General features: G+C 52.7%; 2 protein-coding genes across 9 annotated transcripts in view; one reads left to right on the top strand and one right to left on the bottom strand.

Moving 5' to 3' along the window:
- PACS2 (phosphofurin acidic cluster sorting protein 2) overlaps positions 1 to 7,502 on the bottom strand; it is a 76,669-nt gene extending 69,167 nt beyond the window's left edge. For all 8 annotated transcript variants that reach the window (XM_041478952.1, XM_041478953.1, XM_041478954.1 and 5 more), the window contains exon 1: positions 7,319 to 7,502. In XM_041478952.1, coding sequence (XP_041334886.1) covers positions 7,319 to 7,446 — 128 coding nt within the window. In that variant the 5' untranslated portion in view covers positions 7,447 to 7,502. The remainder of the gene's footprint in view (positions 1 to 7,318) is intronic.
- Positions 7,503 to 7,731: 229 nt separating this feature from the next.
- Positions 7,732 to 15,583, top strand: SEC22B (SEC22 homolog B, vesicle trafficking protein). The gene is made up of 5 exons (XM_041478872.1): positions 7,732 to 7,916; positions 8,178 to 8,287; positions 12,594 to 12,754; positions 13,072 to 13,218; positions 13,557 to 15,583. Exons 1-5 carry the CDS (start codon positions 7,842 to 7,844, stop codon positions 13,709 to 13,711), a joined length of 648 nt encoding a protein of 215 aa, XP_041334806.1. The 5' UTR covers positions 7,732 to 7,841; the 3' UTR covers positions 13,712 to 15,583.
- Positions 15,584 to 17,952: the final 2,369 nt, after the last annotated feature.

Here is a 17,952-nt window from a genome sequence, read left to right as displayed (position 1 = left end):
CAGAAACAGCAAATGATCACATTTATCTGATTGTCTGGATGAGCCACAGCAAGAAACAGGACAAGTTAATGAAAAGCTTGCAGTGCCCAGGTGCTGCTCCCTGCAGCACACACCATCCTCGGGGCATTTCCCAGCCCATTCAAACCCTGAGGAGCCAAACAGTTAACTCTCCAAATCAGTACAAAGGCTAGGGATGAGGAGCACACTTCACACTACATCAAAGCTGATATTTTATGCTAATCCATCTGCTTACAGGAGAACAAATGCTATTTTCCTTGACAACTCTTCTGAAATCAGATCTGAGCAACCATGCACATTTCAAATCCTTTTGAAACATCAGTAAACCAAACATTGTTACTTCCAGTGCAAAAACTGCCAGGAACAGCAGCTCAGTGACTTCCATAAAGCGCACAACCCCCAGGCACTGCACCCAAAACACACGTACCCTGAGCCAGGTGAGCACCTGAACACTGGCTGGCCTGCAGAGCCCAGCTTTGCTTTATGCACATGAGAGCGTCCAGCAAACAAAATTCACAGCACACAAAAGCTGCTCCCAGTTCTACTTTTTCTCCATACTTTAAAAATTAGACTGCTTTCCCACTGGGGCAGGGGAAGCATTTGAGCTCCTGATCAAAAATAGTTATTGCCCTGCAAGTAAGCGTGCTGGAAGGCAGCCTGGCCTGCAGACTGGCAGCTGCTAGGCGAGAAGGAACAAGGAGGCCACCTCAAAAGAAAGGCACAGCTTGTGACAAGTGACACAGCCACAGAGCGGCTGCAGGAAAGGCTGAGGTGGGTCTAGAGGAGGAAACGCGTTCCAGACTCCAGCACACAAACAGAGCCCACACATCTGTTTTCCCAACAGAAGGAGCTCGTCTCTTCCTCACCTGGAGGCTCTCCACCACTGCTGCACCAGCCCAAGGACAGGGTCTACATGTGTGGTAGCCCCTAGATTTTTAGGGATCCCCTCTCCAGGGATACTGGCTGCAGCAAGCAGAGCACGCCCATCAGAGCTCTCCAGGCAATTCATTATTTTAAACAAATGAGCGATTAGCAAGGATCCACTCTCTCCTAGTGAAGCTGGCTGCATGCCCTGCAAGCCTCCACATCACTGTACAGTATCATAATCCAATTAAACCTCACCATGAGAGAAGCTTCACGCTATCACATTCAATTAGCCAGTTAAGCCTCTTATCATCTGCACGTTAGGATCCATTCGGACTGAAAACCCCCCAGCACTGACCGGGCATCCTTCAGCCTGGCAAGGACACACAGATGTCACATCTGGAGCAGCAGGAGGACCGTACAGATTGCTGTACCATACTGCTGGCTTATGTAGAGATAGAAACACAGGAGAAATAAACCACAGTGACCAGTTCCTGCCCACTCACAGTTATGGGCTGAGGTGACTTGCTCCCCAACTTCCCAAGGAAATGGGTCAATTCTGAAGGAGCTCAAGGGGCCCAGAGGAATTTCAATGCAAAGGCAAAGCTAATAGAGGACCTGGCAACACAGAGTCGTCTGGCAGCCAGCCACCAATTCCATAGGAAATACCCTCCCTAGAAGGTCACCATAACGGTGGCAAAATTTGGCCCAAAAGAATTGGAAAAAGCTGCCAAGATGTGACGCAAATAAAGGCAGTGAGCAGGCCAGCTTCCTGTGTGAGGCCAAAACACGGAGCACTCTTGGAAAAAAGAAAGATTAAGGGTTGCGAGGAACATAATGGCCTCTTGTAACAGCTGAGTTGTTGCTTTTCTTTTCTTGGCAGAAAAGAGGGATGCTTGGTTGCTGGTTGATTAATCTATTATGCAAATCATTTCATAGCTAATTTGATACAGCCACAAGCTTGCCACAGAAACTGTCTGCCTGCTCAGAGATGATGAAAGGTGGAGCATCAACAGCTTCATTTAACAAGAGCTTTTATTTCCTGGACAAGCAGCTGCAGGGTCACCTCCTGCCAAGCAGGGCTGTAGGAACACAGGCCAGACCTGCCAGGGGATACGAGGGGAAGATGCTTTGGGCACCCTCACTTGGTGGAAGGCAAGGAAAGAGGTCTTGCAAAAGAGCAGCCCATTCCTTCCATTCCCAGCACCCTTCTGCACTGGGCATGCACAAAGCATCCAGGTGAAAACCATGTAAAATCCCATCCAGAGTCTTTGGCTAGCAGCACTGAGATTTTAAGATCTGTTTCAGAGCTGTTCTTGACATGCACAAGCTTCACCTTAAAAATTACTCAAAACAGGTGTCACTGGAACTCTGACTTCAACAAACCACTCAGCCTCTAGACAGAACACTTCCACTCAATAATACAAGCATCCAAGTTACTTTCAGCAGGATCATACAAAGTGATAGGATTTACATGGGGAACACTTAGGCATCCCTCGGGTTTGATCTCTTCCCCAAAGACTGAGGAGGAGAAATAGGATGTTCTAGCTCCAAGAAGAAGGGTTGGTTCTGGCCACTGCACTTTCTTCCAAGCAGTTTATCTCCACTGCTCAGTTGTAGATGTTTTTCCTCATGCATCTCACACATTCAGCATCATCTCAGTGATATTTTTAAAGCCTGTCCTGTGCCCTCATTTGTATTCAATAGCCCTTCGAGGTAAAATGTTAGGCATTTCATGCTATTCAAACAAAGCCAAAACAAAGCCTCCAAATAAGCACTTCTGAAATGTACCTAGTCATCTGAGTAATTAGACATTTTCCTAGCTCCAAATGTACTGAAAATCTATTGTCAGTTCCCAATGAATGTGCCAGCAGTTATCCTAACCAGAAAGAGTTCTCTCCTAAATGCTAGCATACCGACAGAATAGAAGGTTTAAGATACAGTTACATTAATGTCTCTCCCTACCTGAATTAATAAGTGTTTTTAATTGCATAGCATCACCTGATCATAATTATTACTCTAGCAAGTTGTTCACCTTTCTCTGATGATATGATGCACAGCTGGCATTGCTCAAGCCAGGTCAGAACATGCTCTCACTGGCCAGGAGAAGTTCCCATTCCCAGTGCAGACATGCATCCTTCACACCGAAGGGCAAAGTGTTCCACTTCTGAGTGAATTTGTGGCAAATCCTCATAGGGAGAGTCAGCTGTGGACTTCACACAGGTCACAAGCCTCTCAACACTCTGCTAGCAGAGGGAATTACCAAGTATGGGTGCAAACCTGCAGATTGCTGGAGTGGCTCCATGCTCCAGCAGTCCTCACTGCGTCCCTCCTGTCACACATCTGCAGCGCTGTCACCTTTCCACGCTCACAGAGCCCTCTGCAACTCATTAGCAACTCACAGGAGGCCAGTGGAAGAAGATGGGAGCTGGCAGAGAGAGGAGCTCACAGCCTGGGGCACGAGCACACCGTCAGGATCCACTCAGCAGCCTGAATCCGAAATCTCGCCCCATCGCTTTCCATTGCCCCGGGGATGTCCGTAGCCGCTGTGAATGTCCGAGGGCTACACGGCCATGGCACAGCACTGAGCAGTCACATCCCTACACACCCAGCCTCCTGTGGGCCCAGGGGATGTGTGTGGAACCCCTCTGCATTTCCTCACCCAGCAGGCAAGCTACAGAGGTGAGCCAGCGCAGAAATGCTCAGGCAGCGCCCCGTCAGCAAAGCAGCCCTCCAGCAGCGCCTTGGCACTGGTCTGTCCCACAGACTTCTTCCTTCTATCCCCTGGGACTCACACCTGCTCCACATCCAGCTTGCTCTCAATCCACTTTACAGTTCAAAGCTTAGCAGCAACTTTTACAAGTTTGTGACAGCTAAGGCAGTAGCTTGAAACAAAACCCACTCCAAATGGGAATGTTGCTGCCTTGCCTTGCTTCAGCAAACCCTTCCAACAGACCTTTCCCCCAAAGACCTCTCTACCTCTGGACAACCTCCACATAGTGCCATCTCCTCATGAGACTACTTCAACATGGGACAGTACTGCATCCTGCCATTCACACCCACATATTCATCAAAAGATTGGAAGGTAAAGAAACCAACACCAAAACCCACAGGACAATTCCTACTTCCACTCTCTCAGTGTGAGGAAAAAGTGTTGATTATCTTGCTGCCATACAGCAAGAAGATCACTCTCAATGTTTACAGGTGGTAGGGAGAACTTTATATAATGCAGCCTTCCTCAAAGGAAAGTCTTTCAGTGCACAGAAGAAAGAAACAGCAGGAGAAGGTGGCATCTCTCCCTTCTGGTATGCAGTGGATACGCCCAGATAGTGAGACATTTTGAGTCACATTTCTGGGATGACTAAAAGAAAGTAGCTGCATTTCAGAAATGCTATGGTCAAACCTCCCAGGAGCTACGTGTGCTGAAGAATAAGTCATAAAATCACTTCTGCAGATGGCAGAGGAGTAAGAAAAACCAGAACAAATGCAAAACACCACCTCACCTCATGTTTCACACTAAGCACACAGCTGCAGAACACCACCACGAGTCTTCCCCACTATTCTTCCTTAAGTTTAGGCACAGCCCTCTCACACAAGGAAACTCCATGGATGCACCAAGGCAGCCTTCCAGATTTTGCTGACACCGCACCCAAGCTGAGTGGACTTTCAGTAAATCACCCACCAGAGCGTGTTGAAGCACACACACACCCACACAACCTAGAGCAGTGCAGGCACAGACCACTCCAGGCACTGCTTCCACCCAGCCCCTCCTGCTCCAGGCCACAGTAGGAGAAACACTTTAGAAACGGGCTAAGATTTATTGAACCAAAAGGAAAAGGGAAGGAAGCAACGTTCCCTCCCCAAGCATGCGCTCGCTTCGTGAATCTTCTGACTTTGTGCCAAGTTCAAATCTCTTCTCCACTTGGAAAGCCTGTCCTGCCAACAGAGACCCAGAAGGGAACTGGTGAATATCTCAGAAGAGGCCAAGGCAGTTCCACAGTGTCTGACCACACAGCAAGGCCCACTCTCCTCCACATCCGCCTCTCATGTCCCAACAGACATTTGCTGGGACAACAAGCTCTCTCGGGATATGGTTTCCCACACAGAAGACTACATTCTAATACCTCTTGCTTTAAGATTAAAGAATCTTAAATGTCATTGTGCCATAATAAAATTCAACATATAAATTTAAAAGGCAGAGACAGTGGCATAACTCAAAGGTTTTCAAACTCCTTTCAAACAGAAAGGTCTGTTGCAAAGCCCGTAATGAAATGCAAAGCATGATGATCAGGGATATGAAACAGCAGCACTGACTGCTGCAGAACTTGGTGTTTGCCCAGCACACACCTCACCATGCCACAGGGCCAAGATCCCCGCAGAACCTGCAACCTCAGCTGCTCCTGACCTCACTTTGGATTAACAAACCCACCCAGCACCCACAGCTGCAGCCTGAGCCCAGCCCGTGGGTGCACTCTGTGTCCAGCAGAAAACTCCCCATCTGTGGAAAGACTGGTTCATAGGGTTGGCAGCAGCAGATGCAGAAGCTGGATGGAGCTCATCCCCCTGGCTCGAGGGAAAAAGGGCACCCAGGAAGAGCAAGCAAAGGTAAGGGCAACAGCAGGGCCAGAGCAAAGGGACCAACCACCACACCTAAGTCCCTCAAACAAAACCTTTGTTCCTACAAGGTCCCAATGCCCCAGTTCTTCCATCACTGCCTCAGGGCAGGCAATCTGAGCACTTTCATCATCCCCTGCTTCACAGCTTGCTTCAGCAATTCCAGACTTTCTCCCTCAAACCCCAGTTCTGCCCCACCTGCCCAGATATCCACATGTGCTTTGCATTCCCCACATTCCTCCAGGCACCTCAGCCAGATGCCTCCAATCTGCTGTCCTCCACAATTCCAGCACCCAGCACCCACCCTTGTGCTCCCCACCCCCTGCCACACCAAGGCAGGGTCAGTGTCCTTACAGTGCATTTTCTGGTCATCTACAGATTTGCAAACAAGCAGGCTATGTTGTGAGCTCGTTTGCAGATCTGCAAGTATCAGCATAAATGATAATGCAGAATGAAAAGTCCTTGACAGTCGGACATTTGGGCTTTTATTTGTTTAACAGCCACTGTTACAAGGTTGGATGGGATGGAAACCCAACTGCCTTCCTGTAGCAAAGGGTGCAGTGAAGAGAATTGTCGACAGAGCCCCCATGTCCTCCGCACAGCAGGGACAGTGCCAATCTCACTGGAACCACAGAATGCTTTGGGTGGGAAGGGAACTTTTAAAGATCATTTAAGTCCAACCCGCTGCCAGGAGCAGGGACACTTTCTTGTCTAGTGCAAAAATGACAAAGCACCAACTGCTCCTCCAGCTATTCCCATCCAGGCGACAACTTCCACAGCAAAGGGACTCCTTGAAGAGGGCACATTTCCGCGGGTGCCAGAGCCTTTCCAAGACCTCCCGTTGCAGAAAAGAAAGGCTGAACGAGACACAAGCTGAAAAAGTTGCTTCCCGAGGCGCTGCTAGCACAGATAAACTGCTATAAACCCAGATTACCTGGAATAGCACGCCTCAGGTTTGCTTTTACCCCTCTATCTTCCTGCCCACGATGTCAGATCACTACAGTGTTTATGATAGTTACTCGTCCCTGCAATACAGGGGCATGGCCACCAAGTCCAACCTGCTATATGGATGGCGCAGAAGACAGAGGGATTTGGGGGGGTTTGTAAAGCTTGCAGAGCTTTACGTTCCTGCCAGGTCAGCCTGATGACTCTGTTTCCTTTCTGCTCGCTCGCTATGCCCTTGTTTAAAACAAAACAAACAAACAAAGATAAAGAGAAGCGCTTCAAAGATTTGTCTCCGGCACGTTTAAATCCTCAGAGGCATTCTGTTCTGAGCTAGGCTTGAAGAGCGCAACATTTATAAAAGCTAAGAGGAATGCCTGGATGCGGGCTAAAACCAGCGGCGGCAGGGAGCACGGCCGCGTGTTTACACACAGCAGAGGCCGGGAAACAGAGGGAGACGGGCAGAGGGCGAAGAACCGTCACTGGAGAAGGGATGCGCACCCCGAGCCCATCCCTGCGGGGCACTGCCCGGGCAAAGCGCCGTTAACGCGGGGATGGCGGGGCCGGGCGAGCGGCACAGCGTGCCGGAGCAGCCAGCCCGCCGGGGCTGCGGGGCACCCGCACCGCGAAGGTGACCCCGCACACACCTGACACACGGCAGCAGCCCCCCGCCCTCCGCAGGGCCGGGGGTCCCGCACCGCCACCATCCCAAAAGCCGCGGAAGGGACGGGAGGAGCCGTGCCCGTCACTGCGGCAGCGGTGGGAAGGGGCCGTGCGACTGCGGGGAGGATCGCACAGGTGATGGGAACGGGGCTCGAGGAAGCAGCCGCGAAGCTGGGGAGGAAAGGGGGTGCGGTCCGCGCCCTCGCCCGCCCGTTACCTGGGCACGCAGCTGGGGCTGGAGCCGTCGATCTCCCAGGTGGCGAAGAGGTTCATAGGCACGGGCCGCCCCAGGGCCCCGGTGCCGCCGGGGAAGCTGAGGCGGCTCCGCTCGGCCGCCGCCGCCATGGCTGTGCCCGCCGCCCTGGCGCGCGCCCACCGCGCCGGGCCGCCACCGCCCCGCCCCGCCCGCGGGGGGCGCGTCACGGGGCGGGGCCGCGCGGGGGGAGGAGCGATGGGCGGGGCTTATTTGGCGCGACTTGAACGGGGCGGTGCTGCTGAGGGGGCGTGGTCACACGAAGCCTGGTGGGCGTGGCCGTGCGAGACGCCGCGTCTGCTCCAAGGGGGGCGCCCGAAGAGGGCGTGGCTGCGTCGGGGGCGTGGCCTCGCATTGGCGCAGGCGCACGGGGCGGCAGCGCTGCCCACGGGCGGGCGGAAGTGCTGGCGGCGCGGCGGCCGCGCACCGGAAGCGGCGGTGGCAGTTTCCGGGCGGCTCCGTGGCAGGGCGGGCGGCGGGCGCGACCATGGTGCTGCTGACGATGATCGCCCGCGTGGCGGACGGGCTCCCCCTCGCCGCCTCCATGCAAGAAGACGAGCAGGTGGGGCCGGCGGGGCGCGGGCGGGGAGGGGCCGGGCCGGTGCGTCCGTGAGGAGCGGGCGGGGGGCGACCTACCGGGAGCCGCGCAGTCCCTTCTCACAGCAAGGCGGCTCTGGCACCGGCGCTTGCCTCCCGGTGGTGGCGGGTGGGACGGACAGAGCCCGCCGGTGCTGTCGGGCCGGTCCCGGCAGCCCCGGAGCCCCGCCGGTGTGTCTCCGGTACCGGCCCAGCAGCCCGCTCTCCTCCCTCCCTGCCTCCTCAGTCAGGCCGCGACCTGCAGCAGTACCAGAGCCAGGCGAAGCAGCTCTTCCGCAAGCTGAACGAGCAGTCCCCGACGAGATGCACGCTGGAGGCGGGAGCCATGGCTTTCCAGTGAGTACCGGCAGCGCCGCGGGGATCGCGGCTCCGCTGCCCCGGGAACCGCCCGGGGCTCTTTGAGTCGGGCTGAGGGTTTGTTAGAAACGGGGCTGCCTGTCAGCCCTGCTGCAGAGGGACAGTGTGTGAGCTGTCGGTGCTTGGCACGGGTGTCTGGCCCTTGGTTTTCGTCCAGGTTCGCGGCTGTGCCTTTGCTGCAGACAGTGCAGGTGCTGTTCTCTCCCTGCCTTTTTGTGTGTTTGCACTCTGATATGCCTTCACTGCATCTTCTGGGCAGCCTGTGCCTTGTGTTTAAAGAGGTCTGTCTTTGTACAGCCAGTGTGGCAGTGCCACTGTGAGCTCCTGCTGCCCAGGACTGTCCTCTCTGTGCCCTGTGAGAGCTCAGCTTTCATGCTTCACAAGCACATTGAGCATCTCTGAATATTTCTATTATTGTTGTTCTAATACCCGACAGATTTCTTTTTCTTATCCAGTAAATTCAGCCTTATTGTTGCTGGATTTGTTGGGTGTGTTTAATTAATTTCCTTAACTCTTTGGGAGCTCTCAACTTAAAAGCACTTTTGGCATTCTCCAGTAGTACTCCTGCAAGGCAGCATGGCTGTGAAATAAGGAAATCTTACACAGGTCAGACGTCCTTACTCCTTAGAGGCAGGGCAGGTGGAGAGGTGGGTGAACAGAGGGGGAGTTGGCAGTCCCTGGAGGGCAGGAAATCTTGTGTGTGAGGAGGGAAATGCCTCTTTCTGTGCCATGCCATTACCTGGCAGAATAATGCTTGAGCACTTAGTCAGGATCCTGCCAGGAATCAGAACTGTGCCATGACAGGAATGCCTGCTGGAAGTCTCAGAGCTCAGGTGCCAGGTGAGCTCTCCAGGCAGAGCTGTGCACTGTGGCAGGAGTGTGCCAGGATCCCCACGGTGCCACCTCAGCAGGATCCCTCAGTGCCAGGTGACTCCCTGTGCCTGGGTGTGTGTTTATGGCTGCAGAGGGCAGGTGGCCTTTGCATGCAGGGCAGGGTTGGCTTTGGGCCTCTGCTCTAGCACAGGAGCAAAATCTCCCACCCCAACCCTTTCTTCAGAGATTCAGAGGCACAAAGAGGTGGCAACAGGAGTTTTTTGGATGGGCAATCTCTGGCAAAAGCCGTGAGGTTTTTTGGGGATGCTTTTCTTGTTGTCTTATGTCTGCTAACTGCGACGAGATTTATTAAAAAATCTTTTCTCTGGGCTTCTGGTTGCCTTTGATAGGGAGTTACAGTGTCAGAGGATGGCCCTGATTGGCCTGGCCATCCTTATCTCCTCTTGGATTTTGGGTGTTGTTGCTGGAGTTAAGTGCTGCCCTTCCTCTTGCTTTTTCTACAAGTTAAATCTTCACAGACTTTAAAAACTGCCTCATTTCTGAGTGTCTCCTTGGCACAGCATGGGTGTAGCTCTGCCTGGCTATGAAGCTTGGGAAAGAGCCTGTGAAGAACCCAGTAAATCCCTTCTTGAGTTACCTCCATGATGCAAGCAGAGAGATGTCTGGGAAGGTGGCAACACTTGCCCAGGAAATCAAAGCCTCTTAGTGGTGGCTGTAATGACAGCAGTTGTGACGAGGAGGGAGAGCTTGGGCAGGCCTGTTTTGCCAGCTGTCTCAAAGGAGCAGCCGGGTTACCTGGCTGGGACAGGAGTATTCCTCCTCCTGGGTTGAGTTAGTCCCTGGATAGGTTTTGCTGGCCGCTGACAGCTGCTGCTGCAGAGCACTTGCTTCTGCCTCGTTTGAGGTGGGGCATTACAGCAGGACCTGTGTGAAAAGAGCAATTTCAGATCAGAAACTTTCCTCTGCAGGAAAGGGAGGTGACAGGGGAATTTGAGATTTAGTCTAAAATAACGCTGACCTATGGCCATGCTGCTCACCAATCTTTTGTGCCAGATCAGAGCTCTGGCTGCTGAGGGCAGCACAAAGCAGGACAGAGCATTCTGTGGGGGAAGCAGCACGGCCAAGGGTGTTGCTGGACTTGCTGAGGTGCTGTTGAACATCTTCAGCTTCATCAGTTCAAAGCAGAGCCAAGCCTTCCTGAAACGTGAAGTTTAAATTGTGAGCCCTTGGGTGATTTCTGTCAAATGCTGTGCCAAGGTTGCAGCTGCAGAAGCTGTGTCACCCTTGCAGCAGCAGCACTGGGCTGTGCAGGTACAGGAACACCGACGGCTCTGCTGTGCTGTCAGTGAGCAGGTGACCTTTGGCTGATGAATGGCTGAAGTGACTCCTACCTGTCATTTAAAAGCAACCCTTGGCCTTTGCCACTGTTAGCAGGATAAAGCTTTTCTCTCTCAAAATGTCCAGCATGATTACAGGAGACCTGCTGGCTGCACTCTGTGCAGAGTTAACCGTGGCAAGTGGCCACATCTGCCCCGTGTGTGAGGACACGCAGGCAGGTGCTGTGCTGAAGCCTGGGGGCGCACACAATGTATGAAACTGAGAGGCCCAGCTGTGCAGGAACTCTGGTCTGAAGTTGACTAAATTGTCTGAATCTGGGGCAGAGTGAGGTGAGCTTGCTCCCTGTGGTGCTGCCAGACCAACTTTAAATCCAACACACTGAATATCACACCAGGAAGAAGCAAGTGGGAAATGCAGCTGAAGAGCTCCAGGCAGGACCAGCTGGCCCAGGCAGAGATAAACAGAGCTGTGCTGATGGGACATGTTCCTCAGAGTGCTCTCACCTGGAGAGTGCTGCTCCAGCAGTGCTGTCAGAATTCCCTTCTGACACTGGTTCTCCTCATTTCAATAGATTTGCTCAAGTCTTGCTCGTCATGGCAGTGGCTAAATCAAGCTCTGGGCGATGATCTTTAGCAACCCCTATGTGGCAAGCAGGTCTCCAGGGGTAAGGGAAGTGATGCAGTCCAAGCTGAGGAACGTAAAAAGGACCAAAGGCCACAGGCACGTGGGCCATGCTGTGGAATGGATGATGGCAGCTGGAGTTTCTTGTTCTGGTTGGGGTAAATCTGTTGTTGTTTGAAGGCTGCCAGGGTTCACACACGGGCCATATAGAAGCAAGAAAAATGGATACTCCTGAGCCCAGGAACAAGGTGAGGATGGCTAGTTTAAAGGACATGGCCCTGCTGGGGTATCTGGAAAAACAGTGCAGAGTGAAGTTGTTCTGTAAGCCTGATGTGTCTATTAACAAAATTTAAGCTGCTTATTTTACTACAGTGCCCTCAGGACTGGATCGTTTCTTTAATACACTGCTAATCTTTATGCTAACCAGACTAATGCTTAATGGCATTATGCAGAAAGTCAGAGGAAGGTAACCTAAAAGTAGCATTCACACTCCATCCTGAAGAGTATAGATAAGCATTCAAAAGTGTTTACAGGGCTGTTTATTGTCTCCACCCCCTTGGTTTTGGTGGGAGTATTGTAGCCTTTATTTTTATACTGTCTAAGAGAGGAGGAAAATTCAGTTGGGAATGTTTAACAGCAGAGTGACATAGTGAAGCCTAAATAGTGTCAAGGTTGGTGGTGGGTGAGAAGGGGGCCCGTATGCCCTCAGCTGAGGGGCAAACCAAGCAGCTTTACACAGCAGCAGGTGTGTCACTGTGTGCTTTGGAGCTCCCCACCTTGCAGCCAGAGAACTGGTGGCACGGTCACACCCACCCATGGCGAGCCCATGAGGTCACCAGAGCCCACCTAGCAGCAGTACCCCTCCCCAGCTGGCCCTGTAGTGATGCATGTGCATAGCAGCACCCCTCCAAAAGGCTGGTGGTGGTGAGGAAGGGGATGTCCAGCCCTCTGAAATGGAGAGGGGCAGCTGGCAGGGACTGGGTGCCTTCTCAGCACACTGAGACCAAACTCCTGTGTGTGCCTGCTCATTTCAGTGCCTCAGCTTCCCATTCGTGGGCCTCAGGTACTTGGCTGTGCTGCTAGTTAGAGACATGTTGGCCACCTTCCCCTCTACTCTGCTGGCAGACTTTCTTGTGCTCCCCTCCTCCTGACTGCAGGGTGTTCTCTTTTTTATACTCCAAATTTACAACTCTTTTGTTGCTGGTATTTTGTTCAGCTAATGGTATTCACAGGCCACCTTTTGTTCAGCTGAAGTCAAAGCCCAAGGCTGTTGGCATGGGTGTAGGGTCTGAGGCTACAAGAAAATTTATTTTGGCTAAACAAAAGATAAGCCATTGCTTTGCAGAAAGGTTTACACTTGATCCAGACGCAGAAAACCAGAAGTTCTTTTACCCAGTTCTCATTGCCCCATAGGAATAAAGGTGTGCAGGGTGGTATTTGACAGGATAGGTTCAAAATTGATTGACTAATGCTCAGTCTGCCATTCTTTTAGCTACATCATCGAGAAAGGAGTATGTTACCTGGTCCTGTGTGAAGCTGGATTCCCCAAGAAACTGGCCTTTGCATACCTGGAAGACTTGCACTCAGAGTTTGATGAGCAGCATGGCAAGAAGGTTCCGACAGTCTCCAGGCCCTATTCCTTCATTGAATTTGGTGAGGTCCCTCTTCCTGTGGCTAGTCAGGAAACTTCTTTCTGGGAGGGAGCAGCAGCCATGGGATTCTCTGCAGCTTGTCCTATGGAATTGACAGCTCAGATTCTTCTTGGCACTAGAGACACAGGTGTTCTGAGCAGGAGAATAGAGAAGTGGTATGGAAATGGTGCATGTCCTTAGATTCAGATTTTCTGCTTTTAGTTTCTTGGCCTCACTCCAGTGAGTATTTTCATGTAGTCTTCAGCAATGTTCCCACTCCTGTAGCCAGGCAGCTCTGTGCTAGGTGACACTCCCCTTGACAGCCCTGTCTCCTTCCAGACACCTACATCCAGAAAACCAAGAAGCTCTACATTGATAGCCGGGCAAGGAGGAACCTGGGCTCCATCAACACAGAGCTGCAAGATGTGCAGAGGATTATGGTGGCCAACATCGAGGAGGTCTTACAGCGAGGAGAGGCCCTGTCAGGTACTGGAATGGCCAGTGTTTGGCACACAGTTCTGTCTCCTCGGGCAGCTGGGTGGGCAGAGCGTCCTGAGGGGAAGGCTTGACCCTCCTGAGAAAAGCAGTGAATGCAGCAGGTGTTTCAGCTGGATCAGCTGTGTTCTGGAACAGCTGGCAGGTGCTGGTGCTGCTGTGGGAGAGCCCAGCCCCTCTCCAGGTCAGGTGGCTCTCACCCCAGCAGGACAAGCCCTGGAGCGCTGCAGGGGGCACAGGTCATGCTGCCAAGAGAAACTTGTACACTTAATGTAACATTTGGGGAACGTTCAGTTCATCCTAACTCCTCTTCCCTTTCCCTTGAACAGCTCTTGATTCCAAGGCCAACAACTTGTCCAGTTTGTCCAAGAAGTACCGCCAGGACGCCAAGTACCTGAACATGCGCTCCACGTACGCCAAGCTGGCGGCCGTAGCCGTGTTCTTCATCATGCTGATTGTCTATGTGAGGTTTTGGTGGCTGTGAGCTGGCCCAGCCATGGAAGAGGGAAAGCCAGTAGCCTGGCAGGTGGATGTGTGCAGGACACTGCTCATGGGGGATGTGCATTAGAATCCACACAGGACCATCACTTTGGCAGGAGTGTCCTGGAGTTGTTAGGTGACACCTGGCTGCTGCATCCCTTAGTGGAGCCTAACAATAGGTGTGAAGGCTTGTTGACTGCAGGCTTTTCCTCTGAGGCAGTTTGCACTGGGATACTGCAGAGTTTGGCCTCCCAAGGTTCTTCCCCCTCCTGGGGCACTCTGGGAACAGTCAATCAGTGCTGTTTAGCGTAATCATATTGTACATCCTCCTGTTGAGTAGCTCTAGTAGGAACTGGACTCTAATGAACATTCCTTGTGTTGGTAATGTTTGCTTTTTTAGAATCTGGGTCTGCAGTACTTTTCCTTTCTTTCTTTTTCAAGACTCCCCTGTTTGCAGGCAAGTATTTCACTGTACATAAACCAGCTTTCACCTCTGTCTGAATACCTGTTGAGTGTTTTGTGTCTGACATCCTGGCTTGTTACACTTTAAATTGCTTTAGGAAGAAATGGATGTTAAACTATGCCTTAAAACACATTCTGTCCAGTACTAGGAGGGGCAGTGGAAGGCTTCTGTATTAACTGGTTCCTGCAAAATTAAACTCCAGGTTTCTAAGTGTCCACTCTCCCTCTCCTGACAGCTGTATGTGTGACAGTATGTTTCCACATGAACAGGGTGTGTAATTCAATGCTGTTGGAACGGGCACAGTGCAAACTATGTCAGCACTCTCTATTTTTCCCTTCTAGCTGCAGATTCACTACATTATTTCCTTCCTTTTTATAACTGTGCTTTCCTTCCAAAACGTGTCAAAACTGCCAGCATTTCATCTCTGGGATCCTTGTTTTCTTTCTCCCTCTTTCCTCACCCAAAACAACCAAAAAACCAAAACTCTGAATGTTGTTGTGAAGAAAAGGCAGTGTTTCTGTAAAGAACACTTTACATGAAGGACTAGGATAACTTCAAAACAGTGGAATCCTTTAGAAACACCACCTCTTCTACCCGTGGTCACCTTCTCCCTACCTCACTTGGGAAGTTGAAACTGTAGGTGAAGAAAAACTCATTATGGGGCAATAGTATAGAGCTTCTTCTTTCTTATGGGCCAATCTCTATATCACCAGTGTAATGTGATTTTCTTTTTTAATTTTTTTTTTTGGTCCACCTGTGCTGAGAATAACATTTTAGCAGATTTTGGTTTTATTTAGAAAAGAAAAAAAAAGGAGAGAGAGAAAAAAGAAACCCCACAGCTCAGGCAGTCTGCTGCACTCAAATGTCTGCCACCTGGTAGAGGAAGCAGGTGGTGTCACAGAAGGAAGTGTCAGGACTTCCCAGCACCTTTTACAAGCACAAAACCTTGTGTAGTTCTGGATGTATAAACTGTGACCTGGAAGTGTTTCCTGCCATGGGATAGGAAACACAGCTGTTGTCCTGTCTGGGAATGCTGCCCAACTTGGCACCTTGTTGGACTGGCAGAATGCAGTCAAGCACTCGTCCACCAATGAACCCAGCAACTCTGAGCTGCCATATAGACTAAAGTAATCCGGTTTCTGCATGATGCCTCTAAGTGTTACTTTGTAGATTGCTTTATTATAATTATTATAATGATTTTAAGTCCTTTGAAGTGGTGTCCCTACCAGGTGAATGTCCCAGTGATGTAGGTCTGTGTAACGTAGGTGCTGGAAGGTCTCACCGTTCAGACACCGGCCGTCCGTGGATTGTTGTGATTGAGGGGGTGATGTTTCTGCAGCACGGGGCAGCTCAGGGAGCAGCTGCCCTCTGCAGCCCCAGTGTCAGCAGTGAAATAAATGCTTCTGAAAAATCCCCTCTGCGGCGTGGAGTGTCCTGTGTCTCGTTCCTGTGACCTTGGGGGATGTTTTCCTTCCTTCCAGGGACACAGGAGGGTGAAGACCCCATAGGTGGAACCACCTGGGATAAGGGCTCCCTTTTGGAGGCGAAACTAGTAGAAAGATGTTATCTTGACCACTTTCTGCTGGAGAAGGTGTACTTTGGTTATAGCAGGGGTGTCTCCCTGCTGGCACATCCCTGCCTGTTGGCAGGAAACCTTGGCACGGGCAGAATTTTATGGGGACAGTTTTGTGGCCACACTGTTCGTAGGGGCAGCATGAGAAGCAGCACAAATTGGGAGTGAGTGGTGTGTGTAGCCCCCGTGGGCTGTGCCAGTGTGAGCAGGGCACGGAACCGAGTGCGGCTTGCCTGGAGGGATGACAGGAGTCCTCCTCCCCCGCAGGCTAGCCTGGGCCTCCAGGGAACACCTTACGAGCAATTGCCTCGCTGCGTTTAAAACACGGAGCCCCTTTCGGCCCTCGAGCAGGGCAGTGGTGCTGCTGATGCTCCGTGCGAGGGAGGTGTGGACAGGGTTTTGCTTTGCTGGGGTCTGTGCGCCTCCTGCGCAGCCGAGTGTGTTCAGCTCCCGTCCGGCTGCTCGGGCAGAGGGGAGGAGAAGCCGCTGCCCTTCTCTCCGTGTGTTTCCTGACGGCTGCTCTCGGCTGGATGGGTCCCGTTGCAGCAGGGGCTGCCGGCTGTGCGGTGGCCGGTCCCTGCCGGGGATGCGGTGGCCGGTCCCTGCCGCGGATGCGGTGGCCGGTCCCTGCCGGCTCCGGCCCGAGGCTCTGCCTGCAGGTGGCAGTGCCTGCGCGGAGCTGGGGCGCGGAGCGGGGCTGCGGACACAAAGGGAGCTCCCCCTCAGGGCACCCCCAGCTCATTGCCATGCCCTGGCCACCCCAAAGAGCCGCAGCCTCGCCGTGAAGCCGGGGATGTTCCTGCCAGGGCTCCCGGACCAGGCGGTGCTGCCCGGCCTCATCCCACCGTGCAGCCGGGCCGCTGCGGCTGGGACGGAGGGAGACACTTCCCGCAGGGCGTTTGTCTGTTACCTACCCACCACCTTTTCCATTTCCATTCCTGTCTCTGAGGTCCGCCTGTGCTTCCAGAGGCTCTGAACAGCCTTTGTCCGCTGGGCAATCCCCCAGTTGCTGCACCTGCCCCCCTCAGCCTGGCAGACACGAGGGGTTTTGTCCCGAGTGGGGCACACGCGGAGTAGAGGGGAAGTGGGATCTGGGAGCAGAGCAAGCTCCTGGTGGCTCTGTAGCACCTGAGACCCTGCTTGGGTGGGTTTAAAGAGCAGAGCTGAGCTGAGCTCTCCCTTCTCCCTCAGTGTGCCCATTGCCACTGGGGAAATATTGGCATGGGGTACAGGCAGAGTGTAAAAGAAAAGATGCTCATGCAGGGTGTCCTGGGAGCTGCTCTGCTCATCATGTGAGCACGGAGGTCAAAAGCTGTCAGTTTTGGCTGCTGACACCCCTCAGCTCAGGTCAGAGCACCCCTGGGTGTCTTTGTGCTGTTGCAGACAGCAGTGCCTGCTGCAGAGAGCAGGGCCTGTGTACCAGGGGCATGGCTGTGCACCCCCCTGCCCACTGGGGGGTTTACACCACTGGGCACGCCGGGTTTGGGTGACGGGGGTTTCCTCCCTGGGTGACACAGCAAGAGCAGACAGGCAGAGCTGGTTCCCAGATTAAAAAAAAAAAAAAAAGGGTGGGGCATGAGTGGAGAGGAAGAGTGCAGCAGGATGACAAAAGCTGGCTGGGTGCTCCAGCCACCATGTCAAGTATAAACCAGGTCTCACCTGGCACAGGCTATGGCTGCTCTCTGCACTGGCACCGCTCTGGGAGCACGAGAGTTTTGGGTTCTGTGTTGACTTGGGCACCAGTTGCTTCTGTTTTGAAGCAGCTCCTCGCACTTGTAAACCCCACTTTTGAGTAGGTTTTGAGAAAGATCCTGTTCCAGCATCTTTTCCTCTGGGACCCCAAGGCAGTCTGGCCACAGACGGTTTCTGGAAGGTGTGTGCGAATGTCCCAGTGGTGTGGAGGGTTGTGCCTGCAGCACCTGCCTAGAGCATTCAACACCAGAGAGGTGTTTGGACAGCAGTGGCCAGGGTGGCAGGGCTTGAAGTTCAGCCTTTGAACACCGTGGTCCTTGTTCTCCTTCCCTGTGTGGCCAGTGTGAGCTGCCACAGCTCTGGAGGGCTCTGAATTCCACCAGGGCCAGGGAGGGATGTCCCACAGAGCCAGGCTGAGGGGCTCGGGGGGTCTCCTCTGCCCCTCACACTTTGCTGTGTTGTCTGAATATGACCTTTTGGAAAGGAGGATATTGATTTTCTGCCACTCAAAAATGAA

The sequence above is a fragment of the Pyrgilauda ruficollis genome, unplaced genomic scaffold (assembly GCF_017590135.1).
Source record: "Pyrgilauda ruficollis isolate IOZ18807 unplaced genomic scaffold, ASM1759013v1 scaffold47, whole genome shotgun sequence".
Taxonomy (NCBI): Eukaryota; Metazoa; Chordata; class Aves; order Passeriformes; family Passeridae; genus Pyrgilauda; species Pyrgilauda ruficollis.
This window is presented reverse-complemented; position numbering and strand designations above follow the sequence as displayed.